The sequence below is a fragment of the Hyperoodon ampullatus genome (genome assembly GCF_949752795.1).
Source record: "Hyperoodon ampullatus genome assembly, chromosome: 14".
Classification (NCBI taxonomy): domain Eukaryota; kingdom Metazoa; phylum Chordata; class Mammalia; order Artiodactyla; family Ziphiidae; genus Hyperoodon; species Hyperoodon ampullatus.
In genome coordinates, this window is record NC_136927.1 from 3,701,863 (window position 1) to 3,726,749 (window position 24,887).

The 24,887-nt window shown below is 53.8% G+C and overlaps 1 protein-coding gene across 1 annotated transcript in view; it reads left to right on the forward strand.

Annotated features, from left to right (window-relative positions):
- The window catches only part of FOXK1 (forkhead box K1), a gene marked incomplete at its 5' end in the record, with an annotated part of 64,751 nt that overhangs the window by 26,172 nt on the left and 13,692 nt on the right, over positions 1-24,887 (forward strand). The window contains one exon of the mRNA XM_079719593.1: positions 22,211-22,396. Within this exon, the coding sequence (XP_079575719.1) occupies positions 22,211-22,396 (186 nt within the window). The remainder of the gene's footprint in view (positions 1-22,210; positions 22,397-24,887) is intronic.

The following is a 24,887-nucleotide window of genomic DNA, read 5'->3' on the forward strand; positions in this document are numbered from 1 at the left end:
TGTTGTTCCTCCTTGGAGGTGGGTGTGTGTGTGTGTGTGCATCAGTGGATGTGTGTTGTTCCTCCTTGGTGGTGGATGTGTCCGTGCATCAGTGGATGTGTGTTGTTCCTCCTTGGTGGTGGATGTGTGTGTGTGCATCAGTGGATGTGTGTTGTTCCTCCTTGGAGGTGTGTGTGTGTGTGTGTGCATCAGTGGATGTGTGTTGTTCCTCCTTGGAGGTGTGTGTGTGTGTGTGCATCAGTGGATGTGTGTTGTTCCTCCTTGGAGGTGTGTGTGTGTGTGTGCATCAGTGGATGTGTGTTGTTCCTCCTTGGAGGTGTGTGTGTGTGTGTGTGCATCAGTGGATGTGTGTTGTTCCTCCTTGGTGGTGGATGTGTGTGTGTGCATCAGTGGATGTGTGTTGTTCCTCCTTGGAGGTGTGTGTGTGTGTGTGTGCATCAGTGGATGTGTGTTGTTCCTCCTTGGTGGTGGATGTGTGTGTGTGCATCAGTGGATGTGTGTTGTTCCTCCTTGGAGGTGTGTGTGTGTGTGTGCATCAGTGGATGTGTGTTGTTCCTCCTTGGAGGTGTGTGTGTGTGTGTGCATCAGTGGATGTGTGTTGTTCCTCCTTGGAGGTGTGTGTGTGTGTGTGCATCAGTGGATGTGTGTTGTTCCTCCTTGGAGGTGTGTGTGTGTGTGTGCATCAGTGGATGTGTGTTGTTCCTCCTTGGAGGTGTGTGTGTGTGTGTGCATCAGTGGATGTGTGTTGTTCCTCCTTGGAGGTGTGTGTGTGTGTGTGCATCAGTGGATGTGTGTTGTTCCTCCTTGGAGAGGTGTGTGTGTGTGTGCATCAGTGGATGTGTGTTGTTCCTCCTTGGAGGTGTGTGTGTGTGTGTGCATCAGTGGATGTGTGTTGTTCCTCCTTGGAGGTGTGTGTGTGTGTGTGTGTGTGTGCATCAGTGGATGTGTGTTGTTCCTCCTTGGAGGTGTGTGTGTGTGTGTGTGCATCAGTGGATGTGTGTTGTTCCTCCTTGGAGGTGCGTGTGTGTGTGTGCATCAGTGGATGTGTGTTGTTCCTCCTTGGAGGTGCGTGTGTGTGTGTGCATCAGTGGATGTGTGTTGTTCCTCCTTGGAGGTGTGTGTGTGTGTGTGTGCATCAGTGGATGTGTGTTGTTCCTCCTTGGTGGTGGATGTGTCCGTGCATCAGTGGATGTGTGTTGTTCCTCCTTGGTGGTGGATGTGTGTGTGTGCATCAGTGGATGTGTGTTGTTCCTCCTTGGAGGTGTGTGTGTGTGTGTGTGCATCAGTGGATGTGTGTTGTTCCTCCTTGGAGGTGTGTGTGTGTGTGTGCATCAGTGGATGTGTGTTGTTCCTCCTTGGAGGTGTGTGTGTGCATCAGTGGATGTGTGTTGTTCCTCCTTGGTGGTGGATGTGTGTGTGTGCATCAGTGGATGTGTGTTGTTCCTCCTTGGAGGTGTGTGTGTGTGTGTGTGCATCAGTGGATGTGTGTTGTTCCTCCTTGGTGGTGGATGTGTGTGTGTGCATCAGTGGATGTGTGTTGTTCCTCCTTGGAGGTGTGTGTGTGTGTGTGCATCAGTGGATGTGTGTTGTTCCTCCTTGGAGGTGGGTGGGTGTGTGTGCATCAGTGGATGTGTGTTGTTCCTCCTTGGAGGTGTGTGTGTGTGTGTGCATCAGTGGATGTGTGTTGTTCCTCCTTGGAGGTGTGTGTGTGTGTGTGTGCATCAGTGGATGTGTGTTGTTCCTCCTTGGAGGTGTGTGTGTGTGTGTGTGCATCAGTGGATGTGTGTTGTTCCTCCTTGGAGGTGTGTGTGTGTGTGTGTGCATCAGTGGATGTGTGTTGTTCCTCCTTGGAGGTGTGTGTGTGTGTGTGCATCAGTGGATGTGACCGATGGGCGCTGGTTGGCCACCGCCCTCGCCCTTGGGGTGTATGGAGAGCAGGTCGTGATTCCTGGACCTCAGGGAGTTTCAGAGCTCAGAAGGGCCCTGGAGAACACAGAGCAGAGGCACCAAGACCCTGACCCATGAGTCAGTTACAGGTGGCAAAGCTGGGACTGGACCCCGCATCTCCTGACCCTTAGTCACCATTGCTTTTTCTACTAAAACAGCTTGTTTCTTTGGGATGTTATGCCTAAGACAGTTTAATCTAGTTCAGTGTAAGAATCACTGTGCTGGCATTTGTCCTGCAGGTACCACCAGAAACACGAGGGCAGTGAGTAAAGCAGAGGTGAAGGCTGCTTGTGGTCTCTATTGTGATGTATCAGTCAGGGAGGCGAGGGTGTCGTAACAAATGTACCAGCGGCTCAAACACAGAGGAAGTAAGTCGCCAGCCCCTTCCAGGTGGTACAGGGAGGAGAGCCCCTTCCCAGGGGGCCGGCACAGGAGCGGGCACACTGCCTTCCTCGAGCCTTGGCCCAGAGATGGTTTGTATCCTCTGCTGACATTTTCTTGGTGAGAACGCGTGTCAGGGATGCACAGAACCACACGGGGTGCTGAGAAATGTTTAGCTCTGTGCCCTGAGCAGCTAGCGGTCACTGTAGCGTGAGAGAGTGCTGTGGATGTTGCAGGGGCGGGGCCTTGAGTAAAGGAGGATGGGGTGCCCCCCGTGGGCCTCAGACAGCTTGGCATGTGGGAGAGTGGAAACGTATGCTCAATCCCAAGGCCGGTGGGGGACCCTTGGAGGTTTCATAGTAAGCAAGCGATGCGATTAGCCCGTGTTTCAGGAACCCAAGTCAGCACCAGCCTGCAGATGGGAGTGCAGTGAGGTGGGCACTTTGTGAGGAAAGACCTAAACATCAAACCCGTAGGAGAGCCGTGAGGGCGACGGTCACTGCGTGTATTTCCTGGCCCTTGGCTCGAGCCCTGTGCGCGTCACATGTGCTGTCTCACGTTTATCGCCATGGCCCCATGAGGTCGGTGTGGTGTGTGTTCCCACGCTTGACGGAGGAGGGGCCTGGTTTAGAGAGAGGAAGGACCTTCCCAAGGCCACACAGCTCTGGATCACCAGGAAGCAAACCTTCAGGTGTGCAGACGAGGAGTGCTGTGGCCCTAGGGAACAGGGGCCGGGCATCAGGGCTCAGGGCTGGTGACTCGAGCTGGGCCTTAATGAGCTGATTTTGGTTAAGGTGGACTCAGGGTGTGTGTGCGTGGGGCAGGGACCCAGGTGACAGGGAATCAAGATGTGCTTTTGGAGGGAGGTCAAGGTGGGCGGGACTAGAGCCGGAGGGCTGGTGCACAGAGGCGGGACAGTGGCAGTGCGGGGGGCCTCTGGATTTCTTTCCCAGCGAGGCCGAAGCCAGGCACGTGGTTCTTAGATATCTGAGGTGGATTGTTTGTGCTTATTTGTTACTCGCCCTCATGCGTGAGACAGGCCAGGAGAGTGGGGACGAGGTCCGAGCCGGCGTTTGGCGTCTCATGTGTGGTCCTGTGGGCTGCAGTGCCCACTCGGGTCACTCCAGCATTTGGTGCCTGCTCATAAGTGTGGTTACTTTATTTATTTGTTTATTTATTTATTTTTGGCTGCGTTGGGTCTTTGTCGCTGCACGTGGGCTTTCTCTAGTTGCGGCGAGCGGGATCTACTCTTCGTTGTTGTGCGCGGGCTTCTCATTGCAGCGGCTTCTCTTGTTGCGGAGTACAGGCTCTAGGTGCGCAGGCTTCAGTAGTTGTGGCACGTGGGCTCAGTAGTTGTGGCGCACGGGCTTAGTTGCTCCGTGGCATGTGGGATCTTCCCGGACCAGGGCTCGAACCCGTGTCCCCTGCATTGGCAGGCGGATTCTTAACCACTGTGCCACCAGGGAAGTCCCAAGTGCGGTTACTTTAGACAGAAACGTGCAGGGTGCTGTGAGTTGTGTCTGCTTTGTGTGTAGTTTTGAGCGCGCTGGTTTTGAATAATACAGACTGAGGACTGCGCTGCCCTCTGGAGAGTGGGGCTGGCCTTCACTAGGGCTTCCCAGCACCACTCACCCTGTGTGTACAGAGCAGCATTGCCCACGGCAGACGGGACAAGTTAAGGTCAGTCTGGTCATTTACCATCAAGGGATAAGCATTTCTAAGACACAGTGAAACCCGTTTGTTCTGCCTTTCATACGTCCTTGGGAAAGAATACTGGTAGTTGACAATCAGACTACCACTCTGTGAATTCTGGATTTATTCTTGTAATCTTGAAAATGGCCCCGTCTGCACTGGATTTACATGTGCCAGCTCCCTGGCTTCTCATTTACGGCTGGGGTTTTCTGTCCTCTGACCTTGTAACCTGCTCCTCTCCTGGACGGGGACAGATACTTAGTTCTGTTCATGCTTCTGAGTGCGTTCGAATCCATTTATGATTAAACACTGTTCAAACATTCAGGGTGAGATTTATTGACGCAGAGTAGGGCTGATGAGGATGGGGGGCGGGGGGTGTGCATCATTTCTCTCTTTTATTTTCAGATGACAAGAGATGGCATTTATTTTTAAATTGTGCTCATAGCTCTGTGACTTCTGCAGAACTACAAACAAGATTTCATTTTAAAATTATGGTAAAAAAAGCAGACAATGGTCAGTATTCTGAGGGGCAGGCCAACTCCCTGGCCCCCTTTGGCTGATAAACTTCACATCCAGATTCATAATCCGATGCCCAGGTAATTTATCCAAGTAAATTTGTGACTTAAAACAAAAATTTGGGGGGCTTCCCTGGTGGTGCAGTGGTTAAGAATCTACCTGCCAATGCAGGGGACATGGATTCGATCCCTGGTCCGGGAAGATCCCACATGCTGTGGAGCAACTAAGCCCGTGAGCCACAGCTACTGAAGCCCACGCGCCTAGAGCCCATGCTCCGCAGCAAGAGAAGCCACCGCAATGAGAAGCATGTGCACCGCAACGAAGAGTAGCCCCCGCTCGCCGCAACTAGAGGAAGCCCGCGCGCAGCAACGAAGACCCAACGCAGCCAAAATTAAATTTAAAAAAAAAAGCTTATTAAAAAATTCTTTTCCTACCCAATTAATTTGATAGTTGCTTACATTTTTAAATAGTCAACAGAGAAAGTTCATAACTGTTCATAACCTTTAACTGTGTAAACTTTAAATAGTGGGAAATGTTTTATATAATTAGTTCAGCATGGTTGAGTGAGGGGCCTTGAGCTGGCCCGGGGTCGGGGCTCCCGGAAAAGCCAAGGCGGGAGAAGAATCAGGAGACGCGAAGCCCACGCAGCTGCTCATCCTAGGAAAGCCCTCGAGAGGTTGACTTCCTAAACAGAAGGGTGCTGGGAGCCCTGTCCTCTGATGTCTCAAGCGTCTCCGAGAGGATGTTTTTGAGTGACTCCTGGACCTCATCACAGGGACGGGACGGGGTGGGGGGCGGTGGGGAGTCGTCTCTGCAGATTCATGGTATCCTCTACCCTCTTGCTCTTCTCACGTTCTGTTCTAATAAAAGTCGGGGTGCTGTTTGTTTTGTCTCGTCTCTAAGGCACATCTTAAGTTCTGATGTAAGTACTTTTTGAGGAGGTGATTCACGGCCGCAGCTCAGAGCTGCAGTTGTGCGGTCAGCGGGCTTCCTCGTCTTCTCACCGCAGCCTCCGTCCCACAGACCCGCCCAGGTGTCTCACCCGGGAGGGGCTCCGTTTCCCCGGAGACAGCCTTGGGGAGCGTGTGTTCTCACCTGCCCTGTGGGAAGTGTGTGTGCCGTGGGGGCGCGCGCGCAAGTGCCCGGAGAAGCATAGGCGGAAGTGCAGGTGGAAGCGGGCGCACGCGGAAGCAGAACGCAGTCAGAAGCGCGGCTCGCAGCGATAATCAGGCTTCCCCCGGGCAGGGAGGGGAGCTTCTCTGGTCAGCTGAGTCTCCTGGCGGAAAACCCTCAGAGGGAGCTTAGCTGGGATTGTGCTGTGTGTCTGGGTGTTTCATCTCAAGGAGGGGTCACGACTGACAGCTTCCGTCTGCTGGCAAAGTGTGTCTCAGGGCGAAGCCATTAGTGTCAGGCCCACGTGTGCATCGGGCCCGGCTCCGGGGACGTCTGTGTGCCCTGCCGGCCCCGCTCTGCCTGCGCACTGGCCGGGACGCGGGCCTCCTCCGGCCGGGGCACAGGCTACGAAGCCTGACGTACGAGAAGCCGTCTGTTTATCAGCTTTTGACTTGAGCAGAGCCCAGTTCAGAATGAATGAACAGGATGATGTGAAGTACTCTGGTTTGTGAAACAGGAAGCTGCCAGTTCTTTGTTTCTCGCTGTAACTGACCGATGGGATCCAGGTCTCGCCGAGTGGCTGAGCAGGGCATGTTATCAAGTTGGGAGCCTGGGGCGGCTCACAGATTCCACCAGCAGGAGCGCCCACATCCACAGCCAGTTCCTTGAAGACGAGAAATGTAGGGAAAACAAGATGAGCGAAAGCAGTGCCCCCAGCGGCTGGTCCAGGGTGGGATTGCCAGACTTCAGCCTAGACCCCACCGTCTGGAAGCTGTAATTAAAGGGCCAGAAATGAGGGCCGCAGGATAGCGTGTCTCTGCAGAGCTCCTGGGCCGCCGTGGTCCGTGTGCTAGCAGGCTTCCCACATCCCGGTGGGCTGGGCGGCACTGGGAATGTGCTCGGTCAGAACGCACAGCCCAGTCTGTCCAGTTCCCGGGGGGAGGGAGAGGAAGGGAGCCCGCCGCGTCCTTGGACGGGGCTCTCCAAGGGCAGGCCGGCTGGACCCACAGGCTCCCATCAGGTGTGTGTGCGCCTTCCGCAGCCCGTGAGCGGGAGTGTGGGCATCTCCATCTCAGGTTCGCCACTGGCTGACAAAGGTGAGGAGGAAGGACACCTACGGGGTTTAATTTTATGTATCATTTGAAGCTGACTGCTTGACTTTTCTTTTTTTTAAGTAAAAGTTAAAGCCCATAATTGGTTTACGTTTGATTTTCTTAGTGAAGCCCCTCTACAGCCAGAGGGGAGGTTTGCAGCGCATGGGACCCGCGTGCTGTGACCAGGCACCCTGGCCCAGAGGCGAGGCCCTGTGCCCACCCCTGACCCCTGCTGCCAGCTGGGCCTGGGCGGCCCCTTCCTGTCTCCTGGAATGCAGTTCCTCATCTATAAAAGCAAGTGCTTGAGCCACATGGCTAAGTACTGTTGATTCTAAAACGTGATTATGCCAGTGCATTTGTAGTTATGGGATGTTAGTCCACGTTCCCTTGTAGAATAATTAAAATTCCTACAGGATATGAAGAACGCAGCCCTTGAGTTGATAATGTGCTTTGTTCATTAGGTGTGTCAGGTGTTGTTTTGTTTTGTTCTGTCGCAAACGCAGTGGATTATTAAGCATCTTTACGTTCACCTTCTCTTCATGGGTGTCTGCAGACACTGTTTTATGTGAGTGAACCAGCTGTAAGGTTTTTTATTCCTTCTACATGATGACTCCGTTTTGACATAAAGGGGAGTGAATGCCCTCCGCACGTGTTACAGTCCAGGGTGGAGTGTGGGTTGCTGCCCGTGTGAGACCCCGTGGTTACATGGCTTTCCACAGTGGGCTCCAGCTCCACAGGTGCACTTGTTACTTGGATAGGTTCACAGGAAGTACTAAGCACGTTCCGAGAGGTCCCCTGTATTCCTCACCCGCTTCCCCCTACTACTTACAGCTTACGTGGCTGTAGGACAGTATCAAAGCCAGGAAGCTGACGTTGGTACAAGGTGTGTGTCGTTCTTTGTCATGTTCCCGCACATGTAGGTCTGTGTGATCACCGTCTCCCCCGAGACACATGGCTCTCACCCCACCACCCAGTTCTCCCTTGCACTCGTCACACCTAACCGCCCCCCGCCCCGAAACCCCTGGCAGCCACAAATCTGTTCTCTGTCTCTGTGACTTTGTCATTTTGAGATGTGACATAAATGGGAGTTTGGCTTGTCCAGGCTCGGCATCATGCCTTCCATCCAGGCTGTGTGGGGCAGTAGTTCGTTCCTTTTTATTGCTGAGTAATCAGTATCGCACCCCGTGGGGTTCCACCTGTGTTTCCTGAGGGACACAGTGGCTGATCCCAGTGTTTGGCTCCTACAGATAAAGCTGCTTTGAACAGTCACGGGCAGGTTTAGAGTAGACGTAATCTTCCTTTCTCTGGGATAAATGCCCAGGAGTGCAGTTGATCAGTTGCATCATCAGGGTATGTTTAGCTTAAGAAGCTGCTAACTCATCTCCCACAGGGGCTGTGCCGTTTTCCGTTCCCAGCACGAGGGCAGGGGAGACTCGGCTTCTCAGCCTCTTCGCCGGCATCTGGTGGTGTGGCTGCTTTCTATTTTATTTATTTATTTTAAGACTTTTTTTTTTTTGCTGCGGTACGCGGGCCTCTCACTGCTGTGGCCTCTCCCGTTGCGGAGCACAGGCTCCGGACGCACAGGCTCAGCGGCCATGGCTCACGGGCCCAGCCACTCCGCGGCATGTGGGATCTTCGCGGACCGGGGCACGAACCTGTGTCCCCTGCATCGGCAGGCGGACTCCCAACCACTGCGCCACCAGGGAAGCCCCTGCTTTCTATTTTAGCTCCTCTTCTAGGTGCGTCGCCATCACTTTGCACTTCCAGTTGGCTGGCGGTGCTGCACGCCTATCCGTGTGCTTATTTGCTATCTGGGCGTCCTCTGCAGTGAAGTGTCCCTTCGTACCTTTTGTCCACTTTCTAACTGAATTGTTTGGTTTTTACTGTTGGGTTTTGAGAGTTCCTTACACATTCTGGATGGTCCTTTGTGCGATGTGTGGTTTGACATTCCTTCTCCCAGCCGGAAGCTTGTCATCATCCTCTGATGGGCTCTTTGTACAGCAAGAGTTTTTACTGTTGACAAAGTCCAGTTTGACTTTTTTTTCTTCTTCTTTTATAGATCATGCTTTTGGTGTCGTGCCTTCATCAAGCCCTAGGTGCCTTTTTTTTTAATTTTTGAATTGTTTTCCTCCCATAGACAATATATCATTTCTCTCTGGCTGCCTTTAAGACATTTTCTTTGTCTTCAATTTTCAAAAGGTTGGTGTGGATTTCTTTGAGTTTATCCTGTTTGGGGTTCAGTCATCGTCATGAATCCGTAAGTTTACTTTATTGCCAAATTTGGGGAATTTTCAGCTATTTTTTTTACCCCACCCAGTTTCTGTTCTCCTTCTGGGACTTGGATAACATGAAGGTTAGACCTTTTGTTGTAGTCCCAGGGGCACCTGAGACTCCAGTCATTTATTTCAGTCTCTTTTCTCTTTGTGTTTCGGGTTGGGTAATTTTTATTGTTGTAGCTTTGAGTTCACTGATTACTTTTTCTGTTCTTTTCCTTCTGTTTGAGCCTAGTCACTGACTATTTGTTTCAGTTATTATATTTTTTTTTAGTTCTAAAATTCTCTTTGGTTCTTTCTTATATCTGTTCTTTACTGAGATTTTCTATTTCTTATAATTGCTCATTGGAGCTTTTATAATGGCCGCTCTAAAGTCCTGGAAAGATAATTCTGACACCGGTGTCATCCTGTGTTGGTGTCTGTTGACGCCTTTTCTCATTTTGTTTGAGGTTTTCCTCATAATTGAAATCTGCACATTTGGGGTATAATCTTTGAAGACTTTGGATCTTATTTAAATCCAGTATTTTATTAGCACTCCTCTGACATGGCTCTGGGAGAAGGGAGGACACCCCCTGTTATTTCCACGTGGCTACCACTGATGCTGAAGGCGAGCGCAGGTGCACCCGTGTTGCTCCCACCCTTGCTGCTTGCTCTCTGCACTGGCCTGTGTGTCCCCGAGTCCTCAGTGGGAATGATGTGTCTCCTAGCCCCTCCGTGGGCACAGCCTGTGTCCCCTGTCCTTGGTGTGGATGGCATGTGTTCTCTGGTCCTCAGTGGGGGTGGTGTGAGCCCCCTGTCCTGGGTGGGGACATACTGTGTCCCCACCCAGGATGGGGAGGATGTGTGTCCCCGCCCTCCAGGGGGGATGGTGTGATTGGCAGGGGCTGGTTTCCATCGTGGGTCGGTGGCTGAGCCAGGCCTCGCGAATCGCCAGCCTCACCCGCCGTGGTGCCATCTCATCCTGCCACCCATTTCAGTGCCCTTCCTCCCGGCCAACAGGATTAGACAAACCTACAGTAAACGGTTATAAGCTGTGTGACCTGTCTTCCCATTCAGGTAGGTCTCTTTTTGTCCTTAAATTAAGTTTTATAGTTTTTCTCCATAAAGGTGTTGCATATCTGAGACTTCTGTTTTATTCTGTTGTCATCATTGTTGCTTTCAGAGTTTTCCATTTAATTAACAGCTTTCTGCTGTGAAACTCCGGGTGCTGTTATTGCTGCCTTGAAGTAGGTCTCTGTCAAAATCTATCTGTGCTTTATTATGAAGCTGCCCCAGATTAACACGGGGTCCTTGGCTCTTTGGAGGCCTTGCATTGTGTGTGCTGTTGAAGTGGATGGAAAATCCCACCAGAATTTCCCAGGAGGCCCTTGCGGCTTCATGGCCTCTGAGGAGGGTGTAACCCCCTCCAGCCGCCTTGGTGAGACGGTGGCTGGGAAGATCCCACATGCTGCAGAGCAGCTGAGCCCGTGTGCCACAACTGCTGAGCCTCCGTGCCACAACGACTGAGCCCGTGTGCCACAACTACTGAGCCTCCGTGCCACAACTACTGAAGCCCCCACGCCTAGAGCCCGTGCTCCACAACAAGAGAAGCCACCACAATGAGAAACCCGCGCACCGCAACAAAGAGCAGCCCCCACTCACCGCAACTAGAGGAAGCCTGCGCGCAGCAACGAAGACCCAACGCAGCCATAAATCAATAAATCAATAAATAAATCACATAAAGAGTTTTCTTAAACTTTGAGAGTGAGATTAATGCCAGCCCCTGACCTGCGAGTCTCCACAGCTGGCGGCTCAGAGGCAGTTTTCCTGTCTCTCCGTCTTGCCTCTCCTGGCATATGACAGCCAGCAGGAGGCCTGGGCCCTGTCCTGGGAGGGAGCTGCCTGAGCGCCCCGAGGGAGGACGGAGGCAACCTCTCTGAGCGAGGCTGCTAGTGCCAGGAGGCCTGGTGAGGAGGCACGGGAGGGAGCAGGGTGGCATCGGAGAGGCTGGCGGGGCCCGAAGTCTGCCTTGTTTCCCAAGAACTGTGGGCGGTTTCTGAGCTGAGCAAGGACCCGGTTTGTTGTGGGGTTTTGCCCAGTCTGTTCTGCTGGCCCGGTGGCGGGAGGGGTGGGAAGCGGCAGAAAGCCCTTGGGGCTGACCTGTCACCCGGGAGCAGAATCCCCGGGGTGCAGGAGGTGATGTCAGAACTTGCATTTGGTTATTGTTAATCTTCTCCGCTTAAAGTGTGTGTGTCATGTTGCATCAAGTGTGTGTTAGCAGACGGCATCGTGAACGTAGTTCATAAAGAAGTAGGCAAGTGTGCGTAATCAGGTGGTGACGCCAGGACATTGTCCTGAGGGGCGATGCGGGTGGAAAAGCTTAGTGATGAGAAGTCCTGACCCACAGGTGGGCTCACGTGCTCCAGGCCAGCATCTGATGAATGTATGGGTTTTTGCATGGAATTTAATATTATTTTAATTTTTAATTGTAAAAAAGCCTCTGAATATTTAAATCTTGCCTGAGTTGGCCCTTAGAAAAAAGAAAAATACTTGCTTCCCACCAGTAGACTACCACGGAGTCCTTGCAGGATGACTCTCCTCCTTGGCTGGTGCATCCACGGCAAACCTAGAATCAGGTCTCTGTGTTGCGTGGTCTGTTTCTTCTTCCTTTGAACAGTGACCCACGTTCAACGTCATGAAAGTAATTGACTTTAAAAGGTGTGAGCGGGCTTCCCTGGTGGCGCAGTGGTTGAGAGTCCGCCTGCCAATGCAGGGGATGCAGGTTTGTGCCCTGGTCCGGGAGGATCCCACATGTCACGGAGCGGCTGGGCCTGTGAGCCATGGCCGCTGAGCCTGCGCGTCCGGAGCCTGTGCTCCGCAACGGGAGAGGCCGCAACAGTGAGAGGCCCGCGTAACGAAAAAAAAAAAAGGTGTGAGTACCGCAGCTCACCTTGGACTTTGCGGAAGAGATGGATTGGATGCTCCCCTAGATTTCCGTTGAAGGAGCACAGGAAAACTGGGGAACAACTGAAAAATAAGGAGGATGATGAGAGCTGTCCGTTCAGTTTTCATTTCAGAATTAGACTTCTTAAACAGCAACGCAGCCCTTTCTCCTGCGGGAGCTGGGACCTGCGCAGACCCTTCCCAGGGGAACTGAGCTTAGCTGTGAGTGGCGTGGCTGCCCTGCCGCCTGCGCCCCCATCCTGGCTGACAGGGACCTCGTGGGAGAGGTGACCTGGGTTAGGCCCTGGGCCTGGGGCTTGGTCGTGTCGGGGGTGTGTGTGTCCGAGTGAACATTTGATGTCGCCTCCATTGCTGCCCGAAGACACACCCCACGAGGTGGGGCTGCGGTCTGTGTCCTCTCTCCTTCCCAGTGTCCCTGCTGCAGGGACTGTCCAAGGTGTGTGGTTCTAGAAACCCTCGGAAGCTGTGCCCGGGTTCTCGCTGTAGCCTCTGACGTTTGTTGGCAGTACTTCCTTAGTGAAGGGAGTGCTCTGTGAGTAGGTTTTCCCTGAAATCTTAGCCAGAGGACGTCTGGAGCCCCCAGTGGTGACCGTGCTGAGAGCAGGGCCACGGTGCTGGCCGTGGGCAGACTCAGTGTGGTGTGGGCAGCTGACGGCCTGGGGTTCGCTCATTACAGCACAGGAGGTTTTCAGGGGCCTCCCTCAAAGACCTGATTTACAAGGAAATTATGGAAACTTGCCTGGCGAACTCTGCTCACCAGCCTTCCCCTGGCGGCCCCGTGATCGGCTCCCCTGTGAAGCCTGGGTTCCTTTGGGTGTGGGAGCTGCCCTGGGGGAACACCCCCAACTCCCCGGCAGGGAGGCCCCTGGACCCCCGCCCCGTTCTCCCCTTGCTGGGGCCCATTGGGGAGGACGGGGGGAGCTGTGTGTTGACATCAGCAGGGCTGCCCTGGGAACGAGGGCGAGGGCGGTGCGCTTCCATCCCACTCGGCCTCGGCCTCAGCAGGCGGCAAGGTTTTCTCCACCTCTGTCGACTGTGATACCTCCCTGGGCGCTTCGACAGCTTTCACGGTTTCAGTTCTTCAGGGAAATGGGCTGGACGCCTCGTGCGGTGCTTGGGGGTGGGGGACGGGGGAGCCGCCCGCCCTCCCCAGCCTCTGTGCAGGGCCGCTCCGTCCGGTTTCCGAGGGTGCCTGTCGGATTTCCCAAATTCGGAATGGGAGCCGAGCCGGGCCGGAAGCAGTCACACGCGGCTCCTGTCGTGTTCCGACAAATGGAACTTTTTTCTCTTCTTTTTCCTTAACAGCAAAGGCTGTTTGCTCTCTTTGGAGGTGGAGCCGAGGTTTGTGTTTGGGGTCCCCTCTCGAGCTTTGCTGTATCTCCGAGGCTGGTATCGAAAGGAAGGTCTTGGTTTGGGTGGTAATGCCTGGGTAGGAGGCTCGTGGGTTTGCCTGGAACGGTCCACTCAGGAAGGACATGCTCCCTCCCAACCCTCACGGTGGGCGGTGGCAGTGGTGGCGACCACACCTTTCTGGCAGCGCCTCCTGGGCTCTGCCTTCAGCTTCTGAAGCGCTTCCTTGGCCAAGTTTAACAGAATTGAACTTGGGCCTTGCCAGGACCCAGAAAACCAAAGTGCAGAGCAGATTTCTGCTGTCTTCTTGTTTCTCCCCACCCCCACCCCCCAGTGCAACAGCCGCCCTGTCCTGGAGTCTTTTCTTTCTGCCCTTCAGATTTATAGGTGCTGTGATAGCACAGAGCCCTTACCGTAATGTCCTTAAAATACACGTATTTAAATATATCTCAAGTGTCCAGAGAAGTGGAATATTCTGGTTAGTCGATATACTTAACCTGCTCAGTGCATGGTTTCCTGGCACATGTAATAAATAATAGCCAGTGCTACTTTTTAATTAGTATTATCATTACATTGGGTTGTATTATGTTACATTATTGAATTTCACGTTGATTAAGGTTTAGGCAGTAGACTCTCAGTTTTGCAGATTGGGTAACTGGAAGTGTTAACGTCCCAGCGGCTCACAGCCCCTGACCAGTCTCAGGTTCCTAGTGTCACATCCGCATCCTCTCCCAGGAGGGGGCGGCCCCTGACCTGAGGAAGCACGGTACTGCTGCTCTCTGGGTGGAATTTTTAAGTGTAAATGCGGTTATTACTTATTTCGTGCTAGTCCTTGTTGCATCACACCTGGCTCTTTCCTGGGTCTTCATGTTCGTGCTTAGACACCCTGTCCTCGGGAGGGAGAAGCTACGTGTAATGTGGAGATAATCTTGGCATCTGACTTCAGATCAGGTTAGTGTCGGAATGGGCCAGTGTTGATCACTGCACAGACCACTGTAGTACCCACCCCCCCACATCCATCTTCCGTGGCACTTGACCTGGTGGCCGGCTGGGCTCTGCACGTGGAGTGTCTGCAGCCCGCAGGCGGTGGTCGGGCTGCCAGCAGACGCTCCCATTTTCACACGAGTCTCTCTCCGTAAAAACTGTGGACGTGGATTTGCGGTGAAATCAGTGGCCCCTGCCCTCCATGTGAGATAAAGGGATGCCAGCTGTCCTCTGATTCTCTGGCTGAGTGATTCTGCTAAACACAGAGAAGGCATGTTGTCAATGTCCTTGCAAGGTTAACCCAGGGTCAGAAAAGTCTGATCGTTTCCCTGTGGTCTGGCCGCTGGGTTTCAGCCGACACCCTCCGGGGTGCCTCACCCATGTGGAAGGAGTCGCTCTCCTGCCTCACACCCGCCTTTACCTCCCGATAGACTCTTAAGTTACACAGAGACAGGGAGCGTGGTGAGCTCCTGGCCGTGTGCACCAGCATGTGTGTGTGCAGCGCGGAGGGGACAGGCAGCAGCAGAGGTGACACTTCCCTCTGGGAGCCCGTGGTCTGGGAAGCCCGGCGGGGATAAGCAGGGGCCCTTGAGGCGGGCTCCGTACAGGGGGTGGCCTTTGGGGACAGAATCTTGAAGAATGTGAGTCTGCTGGTACGAGGCCAGGCCCTGTGCTTGGTGGCAGCCCGTCGCCCACGAGCTCTGCTGTCGCCGTGTCCATCCCAGCGGTGGTGCTGTGTCTGAAGCTCCATCCCTGGAGAGCCCGGCCTTGTGGTCCACACTTGAGCCACCCAGTGCAGGATGTGCCTCTGCAGTGCCCGTTCAGTTGGCAGTGAACCTTAGGAAGCCACGACGTTTGAAGTGGAATTCTGATCTTTTAGTTCCTCCATTCACCCAACTGGATAACCTTTGTTGTTTTTCAGGCAAATCTGGAAGGTATTTGCTTTGTCAGATATATTGGACTTTCTGCCTCATTTGATCTTCCAAACTGTAAAGCTTGGGAGCTCGACTTACACAGTCATTTTTTGTTTGCTTGTCTTAAACCTGATGCTTCCCCACTGAGGGATAAGAGTGTCCCTGGACAGATGGTTTGGGTTCCCCCCCAGGGCGCCTGACCCTGTGCGGCTCTGCTGGGACCCTCTGTGTCTGAGGTCCAGGCTGCGGGTGGCCTTGGTTCGAGGAGGAGGGACGAGGGCCTCTCAGTACACCAGCACTCGTCAGTTTTTTTGGAGTAGGATGACTTGAGGCTTTGCTGTTGTGTCTGGGACTCTGCGGAGCTGCTGCCTGGTCAGCACGGTCATCGCCCCGCCCTCCCGGGGCCTGGGCTCTTCGCTTCATTCCCTCTTCCTGGCTGGAGCTTGTGTTTGGATCACGTGCTCACCCCTCGCCGGTCTGCACAGCTTCCCAGCGCAGCAGTGAACTGTGGCCTCTGCAGCCTCCAGCCTCCTCTGCTCGGTTCTGTTTTTGGGTTTTGTTTTTTAAAGATGTTCTAGCAAAATGTATTACGTTTTTAATAGAAATAGATATTTTAGGTTAAAAACACTTAAGATGATCAGAATCCTTTGATTTGGGGACCGTGTATGTAAAAGGTTTTTCAAAACCATTTTCTGAACTGTCTTACTGTTCTTTGGAGTTCTTACAAAACTCAGAGCCTCTGGTGTGCCAGTTGCAGACCTTCTGTAAATGAGGGTTGCTTGTTGCCTGGGGCCCGCCCGGAAAAGCCGCCTGCTGGCCTAGAACACGGCGGCGGGGGAGGGCGGGGCCACTGGCTGTCAGCTGGCCCCCAGACCTGACCATTTTTCCACTACTAGGTTATGGTTATTTTCAAAATTTGAACATACTGGTCATCAAATGTGTAACAGCTTTTTCCCCCTATTCTTGAGTCTTTCACTTCTTAAAGGACACGGTTACAACATTTAAAAAACATTTTGAAAGACTCGAGGTCTTTCAAATACCACTCCTACCCCGGGGATGTTTGCAAGAATGACCGAAGCCAGTGTCATCGGCCGCTTGCTGTGCCCGCCTCGCCTGCCCCAGGGCTCCTGCTGCACCAGGCCTGCCTGCCTGTCTGTCTCTGGTTTACCAGGGAGGGGCCTCAGATTCACCCACTCGCCCCAGGTCCCCCACAGCGTCCCAGCGGCCCATTCTCAAACCAGATCTGTCTGATTTCAAATCCCAGGCCTTTAGCCACAGTGCTGGACCGTTTAGTCTCTGCTGTTTTCACTTGTCATTGTGTCATCAGCATTTTTAATGTTCCTCCATGGGCCCGTTTTAGTGAGTGCCTATTACCTGCTAGGTACTGTGTGAGCTTCTAACTACTTTGCTTATTTCATTTGATACTCACACGAGACCCCTACACAGTACACACCATAAATACCCCAGTTTTCCTGATGAGAACAGATCAGATGCATTAAGAGATTTGCCCAGAGACAAACAGTCCTGGAAGGCGTCCTTTCAAGTGGCTGCATGATACTCCTCCGTGAATGTGCACTGTGGTTCATTCAGCTGTTCCTCATAGGGAGCTCTTTAGCTGTTTAGAATTAGAACAGAGGCTTGGTTTTTGTAACGAAGGTCCGGATAGCAAGGGAGGTGGATTTCTTTTGCGTGTAACAGTCCTGGTGTAATCTGATACGGCAGCTCCAGGCTCTTCTGTTCCGTTGCTCTGTTACCCAGTGTCCGTTTTATGGCCCAGCATGGCTGCTCCAGCTCCTGCCATTGCACCCACATCCTGGCCATAGGAAGGGAAGAAGTGAAGAAGACACTGTCTTCCTCTTGAGGGCACGAACCATCGCATCCCGCTGACCAGCACAGTCTCATGGGTGCACAAGAGGCAGAGAGGCGTTGTCCTTAGTCGGGCGGCCGTGCGTCCAGCTGAAACGAGTTCAGTGTCGAAGCAGAAGAGGGTACACGTCCAGGGGACTAGGCCTCTCTATCATAGTCTGCCCTTTCAGCCTCCCACGTGTTTGTGACCCTTATTCTGACATAAAAACCACTCATCCCCGTTGTCAAGGGAGGCGGCCCAAGTCCCACCTGGTGACCGCATCGCGGAGGTCCAGGGTCTCTGTTACCTGTGCGCCCCCGCATCGGGGTGCCCCGAGTGGTGGATCTGTGAAGCGCTGTGCCGAGGGGAAGCAGAGGAAGGCGGTCCCAGCTCCCGTCTGGAAAAGGGAGGAGCGGGACGCACACTCACTGGTCACAGCCACTCTGCTCTCAAAGGCACTCCCCAAAGGGGAAGGTTCTGGGGGGCCTGCCCGGCTGCCCCCATGTCTGCACGTGGAGGGTTCTGTGTCCGCCGGCCTCCTCCTCCGAGGTGCTCCAGAGACGACACTGCTGTGCTTCCTGGCGGCGCCCCGGGCCGGGCAGGTGGGGAGGGACGGTCGCGCCCCCTCGCAGGCCAGGCTGGGGCTGCTCCGAGCACGTTGTCTCTGTCACGTCCGCAGGTCAGATGCACAGCAAGGGTCTCTGGGGGCGGGTTTCACTCTTGAAAACCCTGCTCTGGTCTTTTCTGCCGTTGGGCTGGGGCCTCTCTACCTGTCTCACCCGAGTCGTGGCTCCTTTGAGGCCACTGAGGCTGCAGGCTCGGTGGCATCGTTTCCTGCCCCGGCCGCTGGTCCCTGTGGCCCCCCTGGTCCACCTGCAGCTTGTGGCATCCTGGGCACACAGGCTCCGCTCTCCGGTATCTCGGGGGACCGCTGGACCCGGCACAGGGAAGGTGACCAGATTTCTAGCTTGCAGCACTTGCATCCTTGCCCTCTGACGAGGCTGCACCCTGTACTTCAAACTGTGTGACCGCCTGGCGACTCCTGGCCAGCGGCAGTTCTGTGCCGGCCACGAAGCAGGGCCCCGGGCCGCCCTCCCCGTCGCTGCCTGAGGACGGGCGTCCTTTGCAGAGTGACTCTCCCTCCTGGACTGAGCCTCCAAAGTTTTCTTGTATTTTCTTCGTCTTTTCCGGGAGGTGTTTTCAAGCCTGTCACCCAGCCTTCCTTATGAAGTTTCCTTTTGTGTCACATTTACTTGTCCAGGGTCCTTGTGTTTCCCTAGAGGTGCCTCTTGGGGCTGCAGCCCGTGGGTGGCCAAGGTGGTGCCCCCCTCCCATCCCGGGGACACAGGTGGTCCGTGTCCTCTCCGTGAGGACTGAATGATGACAGGGAAATTATGTTTCTTTTCTGACAACTTCCTGTTGGTGAGGCCGGTGGGGGGCTTCCTCCCTAAGGACGAGATGGGAGTGAAGGTGGGTGACAGCCCGAGTCCCTGAGGCTCATTAGTGGCCGAGCGGGGCCAGACCAGCCTTCCTGCAGGGATCTCTGACCTGACACTGAACAGGGCAGCTTCACAGGGAACCGAGGCCATACCAGTTTGGCCCAACTTCCAGGAGCCCAGGCTTCTGGACGCTCCCAGACTAGAGCGGGCCCGGGCGTAGGAGCTTCAGGGCAAGAGCGTTTTAAAAAACAGTGATTCCACTGCAGTGAGAAGCCCGCACGCCGCAACAAAGACCCAGCGCAGCCAAAAATAAATAAATGTATATGAAAAAGTAAAAACAGCTCAATTGGGTGCTGCTCATACACTGCACGAAGAACCCACTTGGATCGTCCAGGCCAGTGGTTTTCAGGAGACCCTGGCAATTGTGCAGCTGCTGCCACAGCCGATGGTTGGGCGTTTGCGTCGCCTCCGAAGGAAGGAAGCCCCGCGCCCGTCTGCAGGACCCCCACCCCACCCCCACCCCCGCCGGGCAGCCACCAGACTACTGTCGCCTCTGCAAAGCAGGGCGAGAATTCTGTGCAGAACTCGGGTGCTTGCACGGAGCCTCCCTTGGGCTGGTGGGCGGTGGTTTCCAGCGCGCATCCCCACCTTCATAGGAACCCCGGCGCACAGGCAGAGTGCGCTTGGGTCCAGCCTGAACGTGGAGCAACTTCAGGAGAGGAGCTCTAATTGCAGGACGCGCTCATGAAAGCTCCAGCCAGGGCCCTAAACCAGAACGAAAATGTTCCAGGGAGAGAAGTGACAGTTGGCAAACTCGGTGGGCACCCTGGGGAGACATCTGTTTAAAATTAAGCAGCTTCCTGGTATTTCCTCCTCCTCCTCCTCCTGGGTAGGAGATCAGCTGCCTCAGGATAATTTTTGGAAGAGTGAGGCAGGAGATGCTTTTGAAATAGCTGTTGCAGTAACTAATGTGAAAATGTTTGTGGTTAAACCTTAGTTGGAAAATCACCATTCCAGTAGGAAACTGTCCTGCTGCTGTCAGTTATGGATGGCAGTAGATTTTGCCACTGATGACATGCCCAAATCCCTGACCTATAAAACGCTGTGCTTTGTTGCACTGAAACCCCAGTCTGTGTGCATGTACTGTCTGTCTAGCATCTTGGATTTGAACTGGAAAGCGTCTTGGAGGTGATCTCTCCTGCTCAGAGCATCCAGGGCTGCAGAGGGGTTACAGCAGGTGGTCCCACAGCAGAAGTCAGGCTGGGAAGCAGAGGGAAGGGGGCCTGACGATGCTCTCCGGCATCTGCCTCCTCAGCCCAGGGCCAGGCAGGCACTGATCCCCGCCCAGAGCTCTTCTCTCCGGATCTCGTGCCTTTTCTCATCTTCACCCTAAACCCCATTTTCTAAGATTCCCCTGTCTTGTGACCTCTGTCCGAGGCCAGAAGCCACAACCTCTTTCTAGTTGGTATTGACAGTTGTAGTTGTAACATGATCTCGAGGTTGTAGTCCGATCTCACGTTAACACAGGGACTTGCACTACGCAGGAAGTCAGAACTCTACGCGCCTCTGGCAGAGAGTAACACGTAGCTTGTTTTGTTAATTTGCAGCAGTTGAAGGAAGAGACAAATGGTAAAGGGACGTGTAGAAATGCTTTTTTAACTGTTTGTCAGCATTACTGCCTTCCTACCTAGCACTGGTGGAACAGGTGTTCGTGTGTGTGTGCGTGCGTGCGTGTGTGTGTGTATGTGCACAGACACCCCTGCTGTTCATCCAGTCCTGTCCTTCACAGGTGGAGCTCACCTCAGCCACGCTCTGCTCCCCTGTGTGGAGCCCTCAGCCAGTTCCCAGGCGCGGGGACACCGGGCCCATCTCAGACTTGGTGGGGAGGCATGTTGACTCTGACTTACAAAAGCTGACCAGCCTCTGGGTCTGGAGAGACCCTCGGCCTCAGAAAGCATCTTAGGCAAATGTGTGATGTCACTTTCTAGCCAAAATACTGACGGAGGAAATTTCCATTGGGTGGTGGGGAAACTAAAGGAAGTGGAAAGGACAGCAAACGTTTCTTTTTTTTTTTTTTTTTTTTTTTTTTTTTGCGGTACGCGGGCCTCTCACTGCTGTGGCCTCTCTCATTGCGGAGCACAGGCTCTGGACGCGCAGGCTCAGCGGCCGTGGCTCACGGGCCCAGCCGCTCCGCGGCATGTGGGATCCTCCCGGACCGGGGCACGAACCCGTGTCCCCTACATCGGCAGGCGGACTCTCAACCACTGCGCCACCAGGGAAGCCCAGCAAACGTTTCTTTAACTGGCTTACAAAGGAGGTGGCAGGCGATTTTTAGATAGCCTGGGGCGGCCCTATAAGCAGAACCATAGGGATGATGTCACCATTCCAGACCTCCCCATCCTCATCCCTGACATTTTGGTGTTTAGGCTGAATTTCCGAGAATCAAAACAGCATCAAACAGGAAAACAGCTTCTGTTGGAACAGTATCAAGATCCCTTTGTTCTGCTTTTAGATTTGTAAATACAGACCTGGTAGCCGTGGGTCCCAGTGTCTTGGTGCCTCACTGCCTGCTGCAGGGCTCTGCCTGGACAGCCACATGCAGTCGCTCTCTGCTTGGTGTCTCTGGAAGAATCTATACTGGCCAGTGAGGCCAGCTGGAGTTCCTGATTTTCTCTGTGAGATGCAGGCAGGGGCTCTCAGAGTAGACGCTTGTACTGCTGAGTCATTTCCTGAGAGGTGGGTCTCCCCGGCGGAAGGCTCTCGAGCACCCCCGTTGGATGCTGGGGTGCCAGGTCACCACCTGCCATGTCCCAGAGCCTGTTCTTCAGTCTTGTTTCTTCAAAGTTGTTTTACCAAGAGAAAAGGGAATTGGACTGAAGCAGTGCTTGCTGTGTGGCTGGGAGGTGGCAGGGAGTTGGCTACTTAGACAGTGAATTGAATTGAATTGACTGGACCAAATATCAGGGACTTTTCGGTGTGCACCCTGTGTCTGCTAACCACAGTTAGCAACTTGTGGATAACTGGTCAGTTTAGACATTAGAAGGTGTGCTTGACAAGCAGTGCCCCGCTTTACAGGTCAGAGTTTGTGGGAGGGAGATGAGCCCTGGGTTCCTGTGCGCACACAGGGAGGGACTGGGGTCTGCAGTGGCCTGGGGCGGGCGGTCCCCTGTCAGTAGAGGAGACGAGGCTCGGGGCTCGTGAGGCCAGAACGGACGGTGATGGCAGCCGGTTCCCTCGGGTTCCAGGTGCTTCCTCCGAGACCCCCGCCGGCGCCTCTGCAGGTGGCGCTGCCGCTTTTCCCAGGCAGCGCTCGCTTTCCACTTTCTGGGTGACTGGCACCTGTCGTTAAAAAGCTGCCCTGGAGGTGACCGTGGCGTTTCGGTTTCCCAAGGAGCATTCTCTGCGAGGTGCTGGATCCACGTGGCGAGTGTGGCGGACAGGAAGCCGGCTGGCCATCTGGAGCCCGTGTGGGAGGGGACACCAGGGGGCTTGTCCGGGCTGGAGGTATTGCTGTCGCACGCGTGGTGGGGGGGAGCCCGGTGCCCTCGCCGGCCTGTCCCGAGGGGAGTGGAGGTGGTGTGGTTTGGGCGCAGGTTTGGGCACGTGTGTGCGCGCGGCGTGGTCGGAGAACGCACCGGCTGGTGACGGCGGGCGGCGTAGACGCGCCGGGACACCTCTCCCCCGCTGGACCTAACGTCCCACTCCCCTCCTGCTGCAGGTGCACCTTCCGCTTCCCCAGCACGGCCATAAAGATCCAGTTCACGTCGCTGTACCATCAGGAGGAGGCCCCGGCGTCCCCCCTCCGGCCGCTCTACCCGCAGATCTCCCCGCTGAAGATCCACATCCCGGAGCCGGACCTCCGGAGCCTGGTCAGCCCCGTCCCCTCCCCGACTGGCACCATCAGGTGAGTGGCCTGGCCCCCTCACGCGGCGGCTGCCTCTGCAGAAGCCAGGGCCCTGTGCTTTAGAACGCGGCCGAGAAAGAGGAAAGTGATATGGGTGGTCTGTGTTTCATACAATATCAAGTATGTTTCTGGAAAATTGCCCATGGATGGAAAATTTGAAACTATTTTAAGTGCATCAAGGGACCTGAGGACTTAAACTCTCTGGAGAATTCTTTTATAAAGTGAAGAATCACTACTTAATTAGTCACTTTTCCAGTTTGAAGTTTTATATACTAGGGTCTTTTAAAACAAGCTTAGGTATCAGTATTAAAAGACAGTGAAACTATTTAAAAGGAATATTTGTATACCAGGATTTGGTGGACTAGGTTTTTTTACACTTTATTTGTAGAAATCCTTTGCAGAGTTTTAGAAATTAATCTAGATTTTGAAGAAAGGGAAGTCCTTGAACTTTCTCATCCTTGGCGTGTTATACAGAGAGGGTCCCTGGGGGCAGGTCTGAGGGTGAAGTGTGTAGCCAGAGACTGGGGAGGGGACAGCTGAGCTGTCCCCTCTGAGGGGCACAAGTACTTCTGCGACCACAGGGGTCCTGTGCCTTCTTCCCCTTCTGTCATAAAACATGTTGAAAGACATGGACTTGAGGATCAAGATTGAATAAACTTTAAATAGTTTACCGCTTCATTAAGGACATTTGAAAACAAAGCTGGCCTTTTCCTTATTGGCATGTGCGGCCCTGGCGATGCCACGAGCACCAGTGCATTTGGTGCTGGTGCCTCGGTTCCTGCCACGCGCTGCGCTTGCCACCGCGGACTGGGCACCGTCGAACGTCAGCCCGTGGAAGAGGCAGAGTGTGTCTTGGTGTCGCCACGAAGCCCGCTTCGGCCTCGCACGCCCCCTGAGATGGTCTCGGGGCCCCGGGGTGCCTCTGGGAACCACACTCCGAGAAGCACTTCCCAGGAGAGCTCGAGCTTTGCGTCCCTGAGTCTTACCAGGTCTCTCCTCTGGCTGACCAGCCAGGCTCGTGGTCCCTGGTTTTGCACCTTTAAGGGTTACACTTAGAAGCACAGATGGGTTAATCATGGCATCACCATTGGTTTCACTTTTGCCTTTTGTTTTCCTACCATGATGTGTGGAGTCATTTGCATTGAGTTGCTTGGAGTCAGTTTCCTCCCGAGCCAGTGAGCGGGCGGGCGCGTTTCTCTTATGGAGAGAAAGTTCAGGGACAGCTTTGAAATGTCACAGACCTGAATTCTGGTTCTGGCCGCATCTCCAGCTGGTGGGAGAACTGGGGGCGGGTCCCTGCAGCCTCCTCGGGCTTCGTTTTCTCCCTCAGTGAATCCCTCCAGCATCGCAGACATCTGGGACGCCAAGGATGAGCAGTGAGTGACGGAGAGCCGCTGTACGCCAGGCCCTGTGCTCAGCCGCTGGACGTGTGTTATTTTATTTAGTCCTTAGGGATTTACGAGATAAATTTTTTTCCTTTAGTTCTTTTCAGGTTTCCAGCAATAGCTCTGTTCTCAAACCCGAAATTTAGCACGTCATCTCACTGTTCTTTCAGACATCTACCTTGAAAATAATCTAAAACATGAGGGCTCCGCTGGAGTTAACGATGAAGTTGTGCTATGAAAATGCTCTTCCACTTACTTACATGTGTATAATTTATGCATAGATAAAAAATTTTGTGTAGTAAAATGAAGCAGCCACTTTGGAATACAGTCTGGCAGGTCCTCAAAATGTTAAAGGGTTACCTTAACTGCCAGCAGCTCCCTGGGTCGTGAGGTCTCCGTGGAAACTCATCCACAAGGGTTCATGGCAGTGTTATTCATAGCAGCCCCCAAAGTGGAAACAGCTCACGTGTCCATCAGCTGCTGAGTGGAGAGAAAATGTGTTACAGCCACAGGGTGGAGGGTTATTCCAGCATAAAAAGGAATGAAGTGCTGACACCTGGTACAACATGGATGACCCTTGAAAACATGATGCAAAGTGAAAGCAGCCAGTCCCTAGAGACCACACATTGTGTGGATTCTGTTGATATGAAATGTCCAGAATAGGCAAATACTTAGAGAAAGAAAATAGGCTGCCGGGGGCTGGGGGTTCAAGGGAGTGGGCTGTGCACTGTTGTGGAGTTTCTTTCTGGGGTGACGACATGACAGTATTGTGGAATGAGGTGATGGTCACACAACTCTGGATGCACCAAAAACCACTGAATTGTACACTCGAAACGGGTGAATTGTGTAGTGTGTGAATTGTAGCTCAGTGAAGCTGATAGAAAAGCTTGTATGCGCTGACACCTTTATCCAGTAGCACCTCAGAGCGGCTGCAGGAGCAGCGGCCAAGTGTGTTTTACGTGCCTTTGGGAGCCAGACAGGCGTGTGGGCCTCCGGGTGGGCCTCGGAGCCCTGACACGCCTGGTGAAACCCGAGCCCGCGGTCAGCCTTAGACTGGCCTGGGGCTGCTAATCATCAGTTCATAATCCAGCCACATCGACGCTTTT